The following is a 16,932-nucleotide window of genomic DNA, read 5'->3' on the forward strand; positions in this document are numbered from 1 at the left end:
AGTGTACTCCTAGTAGCCTGTTTCTTTGGGATTCCTGGCAAAGCATGAAATCCTACCTCCCCATAACTAAGTTAATACTCTAGTCCATACCCTCCTCCACAATAATATTAGACACGCTTAATCATCATACAAATGTACATTCAGAGCAAATTTTGTTCTCTTGTTTACTCACTCTTTTGGGCAACATAAAAATTATTAGATTCTCAGTCACAGGAAGAGAAAAGAGCATCTCTTTTGGCATTCTTTAGCCTTAAGTTTTGTTGGGGAAACAGATGGTTCCCTTTCCACAATTATTCTTTACTCCTATCAGTATTTTCCTTCTGAGACCCCCTATGTATAGGGCAGTATATTAATATTAATATTAATAATAATAATAATAACAACAACAACAATAACAAAACAACAATAATAATAAATTAATAAATACTAATTAAGATGATCCTAGTGCTCCCAGGTAGCAGAGTCATAAGCAAAAAACAAGTGAAGCTATTTAACACTTGACATATTATCATCAGGTTTTCTATCTAAAAGGCAAATTCATCACCACCCAAAGTCAGCCTGAATTACAGCCCATGTCACCTGATTCCCTGACCTTTAGTATCTGCTCATTTCCAGTCCAATAACTATTATGATCCATCCCAATCTATGCTTGCTCAGAAACGGCGTACAGGGCCTTCTGATAGTTACAAGGCCTGATATGTACATTTTAGTGTGAATTAAAGCAGTTAATAATTGCCAGCTTCTTCATTCCATGGCTAAATTAATACTTTGCATAGATTAAAAACATTTATTTTATAATACAGGGCGAATTCTGTGTAACTACATGACTACCAATTAAGGTCTGCTAGATGCAATTCATCTATTATGTGTGCTTAGTAAATTATCCCATTTAAATCGCGGTACAAAGACAGATTACAGTCGTCATAAAACTAATATTTCTGTACAGTTTGTGTTAAGAACAATACTTCATTAAGTTGCTAGTTCATAAACTGTTGTCATAAATTATTATTTTTTAAGCTGTTGCATGAAATCAAAAGAAACATAATGTAAGCAATTAGGGGTGTGTGGGTGATTATGCACCCACCCACCATTGCTGCTCTGCAGTGCCGTCTCCTAGGGCAGTGTTTCCCAACCTTGTGCCTCCAGCTGTTTTTGAACTACAACTCCCATCATCCCTGACTAGCATGACCAGTGGCAAGGGATGATGGGAATTGTAGTCCAAAAACAGCTGGAGGCACAAGGTTGGGAAACACTGTCCTAGGGTCCGGCATTCCAGCACCCAGAAACAAGCAGCATGCCCCTATGGAAAGGGATGGGGGGGGTGCCAAGGCAAGAAGGCAGTCCTCCAACCTAGAGGCACATGTTGGGGGAAGCAGGCTTAGTTTGAAAGACACATATAATAACCAAGGGGGAAAGAGAGACTGGAACCAGAAGTCTTGGCTTCTTGGGAAGTAGATGAGAGAGAAGGGTTTCCCCAGTAACGGTGATGTAACTTTGGGACACACATAGCCAGGCTGGAAATCTTGTGTAGAGAAAACAATAAATTCCTACTGTAGTCACATATTAGGTAAAGGGACCCCTGACCATTAGGTCCAGTCGTGGCCGACTCTGGGGTTGCGGCGCTCATCTCGCTTTATTGGCCAAGGGAGCCGGTGTACAGCCTTCGGGTCATGTGGCCAGCATGACTAAGCCGCTTCTGGCAAACCAGAGCAGCGCATGGAAACCCCGTTTACCTTCCCACCTGAGTGGTACCTATTTATCTACTTGCACTTTGACGTGATTTCGAACTGCTAGGTTGGCAGGAGCAGGGACCGAGCAACGGGAGCTCACCCCGCCGCGGGGATTTGAACTGCTGACCTTCTGATCGGCAAGTCCTAGGCTCTGTGGTTTAACCCACAGCGCCACCTCTTTACTAATCAGCCTATCTACTTCGCTGAGTCTCCCTGAAGCCTTTGTGGCTTTTAGGTATTGGGAGTGACAAGAATAATCAGGGACCACAACAGTTTTCAATGACACATATATAAATGTCTACTAAAATGATAGAATCGTTAGGTTTTAGTAAAGCGTTTTTACATGAAAATGTTACGGAAAAAGCAGCTGAGCCCACCACTTGCGCAAAGGAACAAACGAAACAGGAGATAAATGATCCCCCTATCTGTACACAGTCCCTAACCTACACTAGGCTTTATTCATTCATAAGCTCCCTCCAGATCAGACCTGTGTGTCTGCCTTCTTGCTGTGAAAATGAAAAGTTGACCATATCCAGCTTCTTCTGCCCATGCACTCTCCAGTTCACACGCTCCAGGAAGGGCAGGGAATTTTAATACCAAGCGCCACCCGCCAGATCACAGGCTTTAGGCAACCTAAGTGCTGACCTTCACATCCTCAATGATTTAGCCCTTCCCATTTGAGCCCCAGGGTAGGTCAGCTAGCGAATGTTAACCCCATAATCCCCAAACACATAGACAAGCAAAAGGTTACATTTTCAAGCAATACAAAACAGACTATCAAAGTGATGTCCACGCAGCAATCCAAATAAGCAATGTTCATTTCTTTTGCACATACAGATGGCTGCCCAGCAGCAATTTAAAAAAAGTAGATAAGCAAAAATGCCCACTTTCAAGTGTTCAAGTGACTGTTACTATTTTCACACAGAAAAGTATTTGCCAGAGACTTGATTTCTCCCCTTGGTAACCAAAACCTGTTTTATGAACTTGGGGGGGGGGATAACCTGGAGGATAAATGTTACCATATTTTTTGCCTTGCGGTTGTCTCTGTTGTAGGGGAATGCATGAAGATAAAAGTTCACTTGGGTCTGGTGCCAGGTTTTAAATCCTGGTTTTGCTTCAGTGGATGGGAAGGACATTTGATGTTGTTGCCTGTGAAGTCAAGTGTAGGCTTCAGAATTGAAGTGGCTAAGATATGTATTTGACGCATGAAGCTTTTAGGATGCACACTGTGATTTCTGATCATTTGTCTGAATGTATTATTCTTTTCATTCCTTCTTTCATAAGAGACCAATTGCATCCTCTTGGCATGTATTGCAGATGAACAAGAGAGCTCAGGAGCAATTATTTATACTGTCGAGCTCAAGCGCTACGGAGGACCTCTTGGGATCACTATTTCTGGTACTGAAGAGCCCTTTGATCCTATTATCATTTCAAGTCTTACTAAAGGTGGACTAGCTGAAAGGTAAATTGAAATAAAGATATTCATAGTTCTGCTATTTACTGTGTTCATTCATGTGTGACAATTCATTCAGTCATATGCAATCATTCTTCCTTAGAAATCTGTCTGTTCTCCACAATTCATAGCAAATGAAATACTTAATGATGTTCAGTCTTTTTTGCTGGTGTTATGATATGAGGCTGTTGTTAAATCTAGAACATAGTTTTGCAATAGTTATTGTCACCATAAATCACCTAAAGAAAGCTTCAGGCATGCTTACCTTGTGATGATATTAATAACTTAAAGAAAAAAGGTGTTGCATTCTTCTTATAAGGTGGGTGTTTGTATATACAGTGCTACATGTTTTTGCCTGTCTAGCTATATTTACTATATGTGACATATATACAATGTGCTAACCATTACATCTTCCTCATTCCTTCTTTATTTTCTTTTAAAACCCCATGTACTAATAAGCATTGCTGTGGCTGGATAGGATCTTGAAATTTTCTTAGCAATTCCTAAACCCAATATAGCACTTTTTCTGAGGGCAGTCATTGGGAGAAACATTTGTAACCCCATTTATTTTGAAGCCAGTAGAGTTCTAAAGGTGAATATCAATCTCTTGGATGTGGGTGCAGTTGTCAGAGACTGAAATGAGAAGGGGGAAGGATTTTGGAACCTGTGTTGAAACAAGGTGGTCAAAATGCAGAGCAATCTATTGAGCAGTTCTGGTGTGTGGGTGTGTGGGTGTGTAAAAAAAGAGTGAGAAGGGTGGTCCTGCTTCCTGAAATCATCTAGGCTTGCCCTGTCAGAAAACTGTGGTGTCTGGATGCAGAGGATCAAAGACTGCATGTGTTACATGTCCTAGTTCTGCAGCTACAAGAATCTCTGGTTAATTCGCTCCTGAAAATCATGTGCTTCCGGTGATTGATAAAATACCCCCCCCCCCAATTTAGCCACCTGGCAATAGGACTGCAAAATGGTTTTGGAAGAGCCTTGGTAAAAAGATGGGAGTTACAGGTAGCTTCAGTGGAGAACTCACCTGAAGGTGAATAAGTAGTTTTTCAGGATCAGTTTCAGAGTGAACTGAGTTGTGTCATGATCATTGTCCAGGCATGTCAACAGATAGGTTCTAACCAAGTTGTCCATCCTAATATGCTCCCTAACTACAGTTGTGGCCCATTTAATCCATCTATCAAGATATCCCCCTTAATTTACTTCAACTGATCATGTGAAAATATTGTGATGGTTTGTGCTATCATTGCCTTTTGCCTGTTAAATGGAAAACATCAGTATTTGCAGGTAGTAAGAAAGGAGTTTCAGTAAGCCTTCTGAATGTGCAGCTTTAATCCATGGTGTTGTCAAGTTGAAGGAAATGATGGGTTGTTGTTTTTTCTTGGATGTCAATTGGTTCTCCTACCAGCTCTGAAAACAAAGATGGCCTGGTGATCCAAATAGCCTTAGCAGCAAGAATGACTAAGTAGCTCCATTCATCTTACACACTTTAAATTAAATGTGAAACCCGAGGAAAAACTGCAGACACTTTTGCTTATCTCGTATATGTTAAATGTTTGGCTCAGTTTCCTTTTTACTGAACTTTTCATGTTTTATTTAACTCATGTTTCAGGACAGGTGCAATTCATATCGGAGACCGAATCTTAGCAATAAATAGCAGCAGCCTGAAAGGAAAACCTTTGAGCGAAGCCATACATTTGTTACAAATGGCAGGAGAAACAGTCACCTTGAAAATCAAAAAGCAGACAGATGGTGAGTGTTGTGTCAGGTATTACACAGGGGCCCTTTCTACAACCAGCAACAATGCATACGTTCATTAAAATGGTATTTGGGTCATTGGAAATGTAGGAATGCAGAAACAAATGCACAGGTACAAGAATGGTTGAACAGAAGCACTTCAAGGTCTACAGGATATTTGCAGTCACCAGTGCAGTAATGGAGTCAAACAAAAAGAGAGTCAATTATCTCTTTACAACAGTAGTGTTACAGTCAAAATTTGGGAAGTAATAAACTACTCATTTGGACTCCTGTGGGTCATTCAAAGAAAAAAAGAAAAGTATTAAGTAACAAACCCTACACAGAAATGAACATTGAACAAAAAGCAGAGGTACAGATCAGAGTCAAGCCCAAGTTTATGAAGGATGTAAACAAACTGGAAATCATGAAATTACAACAAAAGGTTTTTTAAGCCATTATGAGGGGGGAGAACCCAAAAATACCCCCCCAGCTCATGCAGTTTGTTTGTCTTAGTTTTCTTGCTTGCATAACATCCCTCCATGCAAATGAAGCTGCATATCTATCTGATTTTCCAACCAAGTTTTAATCTTTTTTCCTACCATTTAATTCCTACCAGCATCAAGTCCCAAGAAGTTTCCGCCCTCTGGTCACCTAAATGAATTGAGTGACGCGGAAGATGAAACAGCCACCACACAGAAACCAGGCAAACTGTCAGAAATATACTCCACTACCGTCCCAAGCGTAGATAGTGCTGTGGAATCATGGGATGGCTCTGGAATGGATAACAGCTATGGAAGTCAAGGTGGGTTTGTGCACATCAACCAGCACACGTAACATGGGAAACCACTCCATGGGGAAAACCTTCCAAGCCAACTTTGCTGTGTCTCAACTGTGCTGCCTCTGTCTCATTAAGACAGCGCCCTTTAGCACACTCGGCTGCCTCTTGCATTCAGCTAACCTTGGTCTCACTCTTTCACGACACTGTGACAGGTTATAAAGCATATATCAATATACTAACAGCCTTCTGCTAGTTTTACTGATGTCTGAATAGCCAGTCCATAGTTCATCCACAGCTAAATGGGTTTATCCTTCAAGCTTAGATTAATAAAAGATGCAGAACACATTGAAGGTGTTCATTAATTTGAACATCTGAGGTGCATTCATTGTGATTTTTAAGCTGGCTATGGTAAAGATTTATTGTAAACTGCCAAAGGGGGAGCATAAAGAGATTATTCAGTGATTTGTTGCCCTTTTGTTTCTCCTTCATCCCTTGACATTAAGATGTCAGAGGGCTTTCAGAATAATAACTGGTTTTAGGAAAGGTTTTGAAGGGAGGGGAGGAAGAGCCAGAATGGATTTTCTTTTACCTCTTCAAAGATCCGTGCTTGTTTTTTAGTATTTCACCTTTATTTTAAGCACTGTCATTTAAATCTCAGGGTAAAACTTGGAGCCCTGGAAGTGCAGGTTTTTATAAACATCCTGGGTTGGAAAAATGAGGACTTCTAAAAAAGTCGTATTTTACATTGGAATATCAAACAGAGCACAATGACATTCAAATGCCACCTAGAGAAGTCATTGTTTCAAAGATAAATATTCTCCTTCCCTTACACATTTTGCACATTCCTTCAGAAGTATTTTTGGACCCACTCACCCAGTAACTCTCTGCTGCACAAGAAGATGCAACTTGTTCTTGGCCACATGATCATATGAAGATCATAGAAACATACCTGCACACCAAGACATCTGAGCCACCAAGCTCATGAGAATTGCTGTCGCTGTGTCTGCATTAAGCCCCCTTCTGCTTCTCCATGTGTTTTGAGACACATGCATGGCAGGCTGTGAAGAGTTCCAAACAGATCTCTCCAACACAGCAGCAAATAAGTTTCAGTATATATAAGCGCAGAATGATGCACATCAGGGCAAAAGGACACACACTCCTAACTTCACATTCATGCTCAACTAGTTGTGACCATCTAGGAAAAGGATACTGAGGTTATGGTGGATTACTCAGTGAGAAGGTCAACTAGCAGTAGTAAAAGCAACATATTCCATATTAAATAGTTTACAGAATGTATTGCCACAAGATGTTGCATTGGTCATTACCTTACATCGCTTTAAAGGGGTATTTGTGGAAGATAGGTCTATCTGTGGCCATTGGCCACAATAGCTCAATGGAATCATTGTAGCTCTTCAGGAGATGGAGAAATTGCTGGGTTAGATAGTGGGATGGATTGTTTGCTTCATGCTTTACGTCTGGAAAGATCTGATTTGTCACTATGGGAATCATGTTAGTCTATATAGACTTCTAGTGGAGTGGATGACCAAATCAGCTGCTGTGCAATGTTTATCTTCTGTAATAGGAAATGCAATAATTCTTTCTTTGTTATTGGCATATGGGTGAACTAATGTTGGGCACTTTCAGTAATGATCTTGCATTTATTGCGCAGCTTGACACTGGAAGCAACTGTCATTTTCTCTTTTGCAAAGTTCCTTTGGAATCCATTTTATCCTAGCAAGAAAGAAAAATGCTCAAGTTTCCTCCTTAAACATTGTTAAAACAGGGCAGGGGCAAAAGAGCTTGAAAGTCAAATACGAATACTTTGAAGCTCAGAACAAGCAACTAAAGCTATTCTTTAACAGCAGTAGTAGAACGAAACATCGTATGTAATGTTGGGTATCTGATTTCATGTCAGGAAAAATTCCCAGTTGTAAAAAAAATATATTTAGCAATTTCATTTTTGCTAGACGTTGTGTAGTTAGTCTTTCCTTTGAATTCTACAAATATAAAATGTTGCTATATTTTTAATTTTTAAGAGCGACAATTTGATTTATTTTTATTTGTGTGCCAGAACTCACTGTTCTGCTGTCATTCCACATCCCTTCTGAGGAAGGCAAGTCTCAGCATGCAGCCATCATTTAGTTTGCACGACAGTAAACAGCACATGAATCACACATAATCCCTGCAGACCCATTTGTTCATCTGTCTGAAAAACTAATGAAATATTGAGCTGTGAATATTTTATTAAACGAAAATAGTTCTGTAAAATCTCCAGGAATGGTCAGCAACCCATCATGGGCGGCAGTAGACATTTTGGTTCAGGTCAGGGGAGGGGAGTGTACAAGCCTGGATAATAGAAATTCAACTCAATTCAGTAGTTCAAGTATAAGGTTGTGTAGAGGGGGCAACTATTAAGTATTTTTATATCACCTGCCCTGATAAATCATTAGATAAAAAAAGATTGAGGAGAGGAGAGTTTTTGTTTATCTCAAAATGACTACCCAAGAGCTAATTTCAAAGAACTCATGCCATGTCATAAGGTACGAAATGTGTTAATATCTACACATCTTAGAAAAGTGTGGCATTTCCAAAACTGTCAGTCTTTTGGGCAACTGCTGGGGCCTTTAAGCAAGTGCTATCCCATCGCCCCAACTCTTTTCTGTCACCATAAATAACATCATACTAGCTGCATCTGTTGGGAAATTATGTACATAATTTCAGCCTATGTAGTCTGATTGACTTTGTTAGTGTTGGCCTTCTTCTTTTACCCCTCCCAAAAGGAGTAAGTGAACTATTAACGATGTCATAAGCTACGTGACTGAAGCCGGTACCACTTGGTAGAAACTACCTTCATGCATTGTGAAATGGTCTGATTTGGAGTGGCCCCCTATGAAACAATAGGATTGTTTCACAGGGGGCCACTCAAAATCAGACCGTTTAATGTGGTCCAATTTCCATGGTGGTGACAATTTCCATTGCACTGAACTGGAGCTATGCATCTTGGATCTTGCATCTGAAATTATCAACTACCTTAGCAATAAAGTAAAGAGATTTTGAGAGAACCCCATTTTGGTTTGTGCAGATCCATGAATTTCTGCAGCCTTCCTTTATTGAGATACTATTGGTATATATAGCAGGCTTCCTCAACCTTGGCCCTCCAGATGTTTTGAGACTACAATTCCCATCATCCCTGACCACTGGTCCTGCTAGCTAGGGATCATGGGAGTTGTAGGCCAAAAACATCTGGAGGGCCGAGGTTAAGGAAACCTAGTATATAGCCATTTTCATATATTTAGACAGGTGGAAACTTATTTATTTGTCCGGTCCTTTGGAACCTAATGGTGTTGATACAGGTCAGAATTTAGTGCTGTTTTTTTATAATGGAGGTATGATTGTATTCTGCTTTGTATTATATTTTATATAGCTGCTTATATTGTATGCTGTGTTGCAAGCCACCTTGTGCACCAGTTTTGGGGAAAGGGTGAGGTATCATTGCCTCCACATATCACTACCTTACAGACTCACCTAAAAATTGGGAAATGTGTAGTTTGAGGTTGAAGTATGAGTGGGGAATAGTCAAATCTGCGAGCAGCCGAGTTGATGGATAGTTCCTGCCTTGTGCTGCACTAGATGGCTTTACAACCCTTTCTATACTGATCTTCTATTTTTCTCATTAAGTATTTAACATTGCATCAAGCCGACAGCTTGAATGAGTTACTTTAGTACAGCAGTTCCCCTCCACCACATACAAATGGGAATCCTCTGTTCTGCAGTCTTTGCTTTTAGTTAAACTGCCCTGAGAATACAATGTGCTACAGCCTGCACAGATCCTCTCAGGTATTTTGTCTATGGCCAAAGTTGTGTAAAGATGGAAGTGCTTACACTGGCAAGTCATTAGCATAGGAAGATGATAGTTTTCAAGACAGCTCATTATTTTATCTCACAGCTTATAAGAGCCATTATAAAAAGATGCCCTTGGTTTTTCACCTTGCTGTTTCCATTTCAGTTTTTGAAGTATTGGCTGGTTTCTGTCCAACTTTTCCAGTTCAGATTCAGTCCGTGTCTTTTCCTAATGGAGATAAACTTAATACTTGCTAAACAGGATAACCTGATAACCATGTTCCCAGTACAGTGGTACCTCTGGTTAAGAACTTAATTCGTTCCAGAGGTCCATTCGTAACCTGAAACTGTTCTTAACCTGAGTTAAGCTAATGGGGCCTCCTGCTACCACTTTAGTTACTGGGGGCTCCTGCTGCTGCTGCCGTGCCGCCGGAGCACGATTTCTGTTCTCACCCTGAAGCAAAGTTCTTAACCCAAGGTACTATTTCTGGGTTAGTGGAGTCTGTAACCTGAAGCATCTGTAACCTGAAGCATCTGCAACCCGAGGTACCACTGTAATCTGTAGTGCAAGTACAGTTTAGGTGACTGTCAGGGAACTGCCATCGGAGCCAGAGGCGGAGGGAAGGCTCCAGAGGGATGCCGGAGAGGGTCCCAGTAGGGAGAGAGGCAGCCCTTCTGCTGGGGAAGGAAATCAGCGTAGCACCAGTGGAGGAGGGGGGCAGATGGGGGAATCGGAGGGAAGGCTCCAGGACTCCTCGCCGGAGACCAGCGGGGAGAGCACGGGTCCTCCGCTGCCCACACCCTCCCTGCGCAGAAGACTTCCACGCAGGGAGAGTAGGAGGAGACTGGGCGTCAAAGAACTTCTTTGCTGGAAGAAGTTCAAGAAACGCCCACTGACGGATTCTGCCAGCGATTGAGACAGCCACGGATGGGTGGCTGTCCGGACAGAAAGGGTTCACCCAGGTAACCCAGCCAGGTGTGGCGCCAACTTACGCACAAGCAACCCCCTAGAACCATTACAATGACCTTTGTTTTGGTTGCCTTACTTAACATGATAGTGATATGGCCTATATATTTTTTCCCATATTATCTATGGTTTTTACATACTCCCAATTCTGCAGTATTCTCTGCTTTTCAGGATCCCCATCCTACCAACCACTCATTCCATAGCTGGGTGTAGAAGCTTGCTTGTTTTTACTGTGTGTGAGAACCTGTGATGGTAGTGCAAGGCTACTTTAGTAGAGATGCTTCCCTCTTATCTGTTCCCTAGCCCAGCAAAATGGGATGCTGCTATTGAGCCAGAACACTGCAAGCAGCAACTAGAGAGAAGGGGCTGCTCCTTATCTGCCCTTCACATGAATGCCTAGAGAAATATTACCTATTCTGTGTCCACAAGACTGTTAATGGATCAAATGGAAGTCTGCACCCTGTTATCAATTGCATTGCATTTATAATGGAGTGCCAAAATATCAGTATTTTAGGACATCACCAAAAAAATGTAATATGTCAGCATTGGTTGCTTTACATCTCCAATGAATAATAACATGTGCAAATAAGGGGTGTTGGTGTTTAGTACCACCAAAATATATTTATAGAAACTTTCTTTTAAGCTCGTACAGAGAGTTTGTTGTGTGACATGCTGCATTCCCAGACTCTGACTGGAATATATTGCCTTGTTTCTTTGTTATAATTACTCTGCTACGAGTTCTTTGATATCATCTATGTCAGGTCATTTCTTTATCACAGATTGAGAAGGCAAGGTGAGCTACACTTTTGAGACTCAGTGAAGAATTGGATGTTGGTTCAAATCAGTCTGTTTCCTAGATAATTCTGAGCAACTCTCATGGCCTCAGTTCCACATGCATGAAATGGGAACAAGGATGGCTTTAGCTCACATAATTGCTGGAAGAACAATGAAATAAGTTAAAAGACATTGTGTTATTAGGGGTGCAATGTAGTGTTATAAAATACTTTCTTCGTTTAAAGCATCGCGGTTTTACAAATATGGTTCATATTTTAGGTCCCAATTATCAGGCTTCAGGATACAACTTCAACACATTTGAATGGAGGAGTCCAAAACAAAGGAGCAGTTTATCCCCTCCCAACAGGCCCCGAACCAACCCCTTCCACAACACAGGGCTAAGTGATGATGAATGGGATAAACCCGTCGCAAGCAGGTATGTTTTGCGCCTGTTACTCCAATTTATCTTTGCAGCAGCAGCAGCAATGTTCTTTGTGAATACATACACCACTTGCCTGAGCTCAAAACACCAGTTGCCAGTTTATCCTCCCACTGCTGAGATATTTACAGTTCATGCTGCATGAGATTTATTAGGTTAGGTTAGTGACATTCATGAAATGTTATGATGCTGAAAGCAATACATGTGCACTCGGTGAAATTCTATGCATAAAAGGATAGATCATTGGTTCTTGTTAATGCAACAATTAAACTGAAAATAGGTCCTTCCCCACCCACCCCATCCTTTGAATGTTGTAAGAGTCTTTCGTTTCCCTAATCTTGTTCCACGCACATCAGCATTTGACACAAATGTAGTTTCGTACACACGCATCTTTGTAGGGACTGGTTCTTCATTATCTATGTGTACTGTGGTTGCAATTTCCACATGGCCAGTAGCCACGGTGCCCCTTTAAGAAAGGGGAGCCATGTGGGACAAGGGGATGAAGCAGCCCCTTAGAGCCCAACTATCTGGTGTGATCTCCCCTTCTGAAATGTTACCAATGACAATGCAATTCTTGTCAAGGCTTCACCCATCTTGGGGAGGCTCTGGCCAGGAAACGTTGTGTCTAACCAAGACAGAATAAGTCACTGGCTTGACCCCTTATTTTGCAGAGTAAGCAAAAGGCATGGAGAAGAATTTGCCCAAAGCACAGGTGATGGCAACAGATCCATGTTTTATAGATGAATGGGGCAACAGACCCACTTTTCAAGTGGGTTGGGTGCAACTTAAAGGGCTAAGGGGACACATGAGTGCGAGTGCTGAACCCCAAACCCTCCACCAGGAATTTTGCTCCCAGTTAGGTTCACTTCCAGCATAGAGCCTAACTGAGATGTAAGTCCACCTAGGAGAAAAGCACTGGGGGGAGAGGGTTCAGCATTCCTCACCCACTCGCCCCACTGGCCCTATAAATTGCACCCTATTCCCTGTGCAGACCCACTTTGAAGAACATGGGGTTTGCCACTGTCACACATAAGGTAAAGGGAGCCCTGACCATTAGGTCCAGTCGTGACTGACTCTGGGGTTGCAGCGCTCATCTCGCTTTATTGGCCGAGGGAGCCAGCGTACAGCTTCCGGGTCATGTGGCCAGCATGACTAAGCTGCTTCGCCATTTACCTTCCCGCTGGAGTGGTACCTATACATCTACTTGCACTTTGACGTGCTTTTGAACTGCTAGGTGGGCAGGAGCAGGGACTGAACAACAGGAGCTCACCCCATTGCGGGGATTCGAACTGCTGACCTTTTGATCAGCAAGTCCTAGGCTCTGTGGTTTAACCCACAGCACCACCCGCGTCACTGTCACACATAGTTTGTGTTAAAAAAATCAATAGAACTTCTGTGCTCTAGTTCCCAGTTTACTTGCCATACTTCAGAGAATTGCCTGACACTGCTGGCCTTAGAAGAGTTTTGCTGTAACCCTCAGACAGGCAGCATTATTGCTAGTTTCTCCAGCTGACCTACAGTCTAATCAATAGTCTCAGAGAACACATGGAAAGTGTTACTAGCGATTACAGCGTGACTTGAATAATTCCTCTGCCCTCCCCACCAAAACACACACACACACTGTCCCAAACCATTATCTCCAGTGTCCTCGTGGGAAACGACTTGCTGCACTGTTTTTTTATCACTTTGGACTCATAAATCCATGATAAACCTAAAGGAAGGTGCCCTAGTTTGTCTCTGCTGATAATGAAGATGCTCAGTTGCAACTGAACCTGATCCAAAACCTGGGGTAAATAGCACTAAAACCCACACATCTGTTCCTCCAGCTGATGCCAAGTCAATCAGAAGTTTATTTTCTGAGTTAATGATTCCCACACATGCATCCAGAAATGGATACTAATTTTTCCCTCCACACGCAGCCAGTCTCTCTGCATGGCCCGAGATTTCTAAGCATTCATCTAGTTTCTGCTTGGTTTGGAGAACCATAGGGTGCCGCCATATTGTTAGACTGACAGCAACTTTGGCGAGTGGTAGGTTGGATACAAAGCAGAGGCATACTTACCCCAGCAGCCACATGCCAAGAAAAGTCCATGTGCTAATCTAGTGGTTGGCTAATGCACGTCTTGGGCAAATCTGGGCCTAGGTTCTGGCTAGCACATCTTAAAATGTGGATTGAAGGAATGGTGATCAAATATGGATTGATCCCCAATGGTGATGGGTGGGGAGACTGCACGTTTCTAATGTAAATATTTTACAGATATTGGGGGGACTGAACAATCATGTGTCTGGGAATCTGCAGGCCCTAAGCTCTGTCCCTGATTTGCCAGCAGTTGTTCCAAATCACCCAAACCTTTCCCAGTTGTGGGAAGGCAAGGAGAAAACAGAAAAGGGAGCAATCTCTTTCCTGCCTTTTCCCTTCTCCCACTTGTCAGTAGGAGGGAAATTGCTTGTGCCAGATCCTGTCCTTGGATGGATTTCCCGAATGTTTGTAGCTGTTGCTACAGAATTGAGGGGTCCCCCTCCTCCATTGCACTACACACCAACACAACTCCATTCTACTTATGGAGATGCATAGACTCTACTTCTGCAGCAGAGCATAGGAGCCTTTGCACATGGAGGCATTTTTTTCAGCTAAGGCAGTGGATCTGGACTTCAGAAGAACCCCCCTGCCTTATCCTAATACCCCTAAGCCACTGAACCAGTGAATGTGGGATTGCACACTAAATCTGCATTAGGTGAATTTGGGGATCTATCTTAAGTGTGGGAGTGGCAATTCCAGTCGTCACTGATAATTGTAAGGAGCGAGAGGCTGTGCTGTTTCTTCCAGTTTAGTTTATGCCAACCATTAATCTTGCATCTTCCTTTCCCTCACAAATGTGCCTGCATGTGCAACCTCACCATTCATAGCAGTTCCTAAGCATGAATTAGCCATGAAGATTGCTGCAATAAAAGTAGGCCGGGGTTTGTGTGAAGTTTTATTTACAGACCACTTGTAAATTCTCGGGTTAATTAAGCCCCCGTGTTGTGCGTCAGTAATCACACTCCTTCTCCACAGCCCTGTCTAAGCTTGCTTGCTTCCTGCCCATGCTCACCCTTAAGTCTGGTTTTGTTGCTGTAAACCATTCCTATGAAGTACACTGCCGTGTTGCCTTTGCCACTTAAGCAAACCTTTCTCTATGAATCCAGCTTTGCAGGTGCCCCCGAGACTGACCAGGAGGAAAATTTCTGGTCTCAAGCACTGGAGGACTTGGAGACTTGTGGACAGTCAGGAATTCTGAGGGAATTAGAGGTAGAAAAATAAATAAATCTTAATCCCGTCACAATATACCAATTTCTTTTTCAATTAACACTCATTTTTTTGTTTCCCCCCCCTCTATTTTTTTTTCTAAGTTTGCATTAATCTCACAAATTCATTTTAAAGCTTTAACCCCCCTTTCCACAGGACAAGGCTGACAGGCGTCTGTGTTTGAGAAACATGACTCTCTTGGTACCTACCCTTTATGTTTATATTTTGCTTGTGCAGCTGCCTCCCCTGATTCCCCCCTAACCAAGCTGTTTTCTTTCATGGAACTGCTGCTAAAATGATACAAGCGTGTTATGTGTTCAAAAGCTTCTCCTGTGCTACTGCTGGCTGCACCTGTTTGCAGGCTTATTTTTCCTCGGCAGCAGCACATCCCATTCTCTTCCAGCTGCTTTTTACACAAGGTTTCCTTGGCATGTATCTCTTGCAACAAAACTGAATCTGAATTAAGGGGAACATAAACGAAAAGCAACTTTGCAAGTTTTAAAATCGGGAGTCACCTGATGAGCCAAGGCAACTGCAATGAATTCCACATTAACTTCCCACCTAGAGATTTGCTTTTTTAAAAAAAAACAGTTCTTTTGTTTAGAGTTGCCTGCATGTTCCTTAATTACACCAAAAAATGAATATAACTTAAAACAGTTTTAACGTTTCAAAAGGGCAAGTCCTCAAAAAATTTCTTTTATGTTCTTTTAAATTCCTTGCGTTGCAAAAGCTGGCAGTCTCATTTTCATTTTTATGTCATACTGAAGTCCCTGAGCAACCACAAGGAATGTGAATGGCATAGCTGGGTAAAACTCATGGAGCTCGAGTGGATTGCGCAGCCTCAGAATTATGGCTTCCGTATTGCACGTCTGTTTACTTTCATGTGGACCTGATCTGAGTTTAATTGCCATTCGGAGGAACGTAAGGGAAAGCTCTGTCTAAAGGCATGGTACCTCAGGCTTCTCTTGCCAAATTCCTTCCTGACAGCACAGCAAACGGATATGGAAATAGATAACGGGAACAAATGTTTCAGTAGGTTGATTTTAAAGATGACATGGTGGGTTGTTTTTGTTGCCTTTTTTTAAAAAAAAAAAAGGTGAAAAATGAATTGGGCATTTGCTTACCCTAATTGTGCTCAGCTGCCTCGTTGGCATCTCAGCAAGCAGGAAGCAGCTGTGCAAAATTATATTGCAGAAACAAGACCCTTGTTTCCGATCAATCCAACCTTGTTTGGACCCCTCTCAAAGCAGTTCACTTTTCAGTATTGATCAACTGACTGGCACTGTCAGTGAGCCCCACTTGCTCATGAACAATAGGGAGCTTGCTTTGAGCTCCTGTTTGCTCCTTTAGAGCCATGTCTTGACATCACGTAGACGTCAGCAAATGGAGAAAGCCTCGCAGGCCAAATTGGGTCCAGTGCCAGATCTAAGTAGGCCTGCCAGTCAATTTCCCAAACCTGTGCTAAGTAGCCTTCCCATGAGTTCTCATCAAAGATATTGCTGCTTCTTTTGTTGACTTGCTTTGTTCTAATACCTCAGATCTGCAAAAATGCTGCCTATTGTAGCATTCATTATATTTAGGATAAACTAATTATGCATGTGCCAGGATTAATTTAAATAACAAAATAGCTTTTAGGGTAAAGAACTTTTGCCAGCAAAGATTTTTGTAGTCCACTCGTTCCTCTGGTGGCCAAGCATGACTACCATTGTAGCTCACCAATTATAGAAGCTGTCACTCCCCCCGTCCCCCACAGATTGGATAAAAATGTCATCCAACAACCTTTTTCGTCAAGTACATTTTTCAGAGGACTCCCACTCAAATTGTCCATCTATCCTCCAGCCATTTGCTGTGCTCTGAAGTGACTTGTGTTCTGGCCAAGACAACAGAATAGATGCTGCTGCCTTTAGTTACAGCCTCATCTTCTGGGT

General features: G+C 42.2%; 1 protein-coding gene across 18 annotated transcripts in view; it reads left to right on the forward strand.

Annotated features, from left to right (window-relative positions):
- The window catches only part of GRIP1 (glutamate receptor interacting protein 1), a 331,256-nt gene that overhangs the window by 310,150 nt on the left and 4,174 nt on the right, over window positions 1-16,932 (forward strand). For 6 of the 18 annotated variants that reach the window (XM_081877834.1, XM_081877851.1, XM_081877844.1 and 3 more), the window contains 6 exons: window positions 3,015-3,192; window positions 4,796-4,935; window positions 5,537-5,722; window positions 11,559-11,715; window positions 14,905-15,007; window positions 15,161-15,205. In XM_081877834.1, coding sequence (XP_081733960.1) covers window positions 3,015-3,192; window positions 4,796-4,935; window positions 5,537-5,722; window positions 11,559-11,715; window positions 14,905-15,007; window positions 15,161-15,205 — 809 coding nt within the window. The remainder of the gene's footprint in view (window positions 1-3,014; window positions 3,193-4,795; window positions 4,936-5,536; window positions 5,723-11,558; window positions 11,716-14,904; window positions 15,008-15,160; window positions 15,206-16,932) is intronic. The other 12 variants (XM_081877839.1, XM_081877845.1, XM_081877846.1 and 9 more) reach the window with 3 other exon arrangements.

Source organism: Podarcis erhardii (assembly GCF_964252035.2).
Source record: "Podarcis erhardii genome assembly, chromosome: 10".
Taxonomy (NCBI): domain Eukaryota; kingdom Metazoa; phylum Chordata; class Lepidosauria; order Squamata; family Lacertidae; genus Podarcis; species Podarcis erhardii.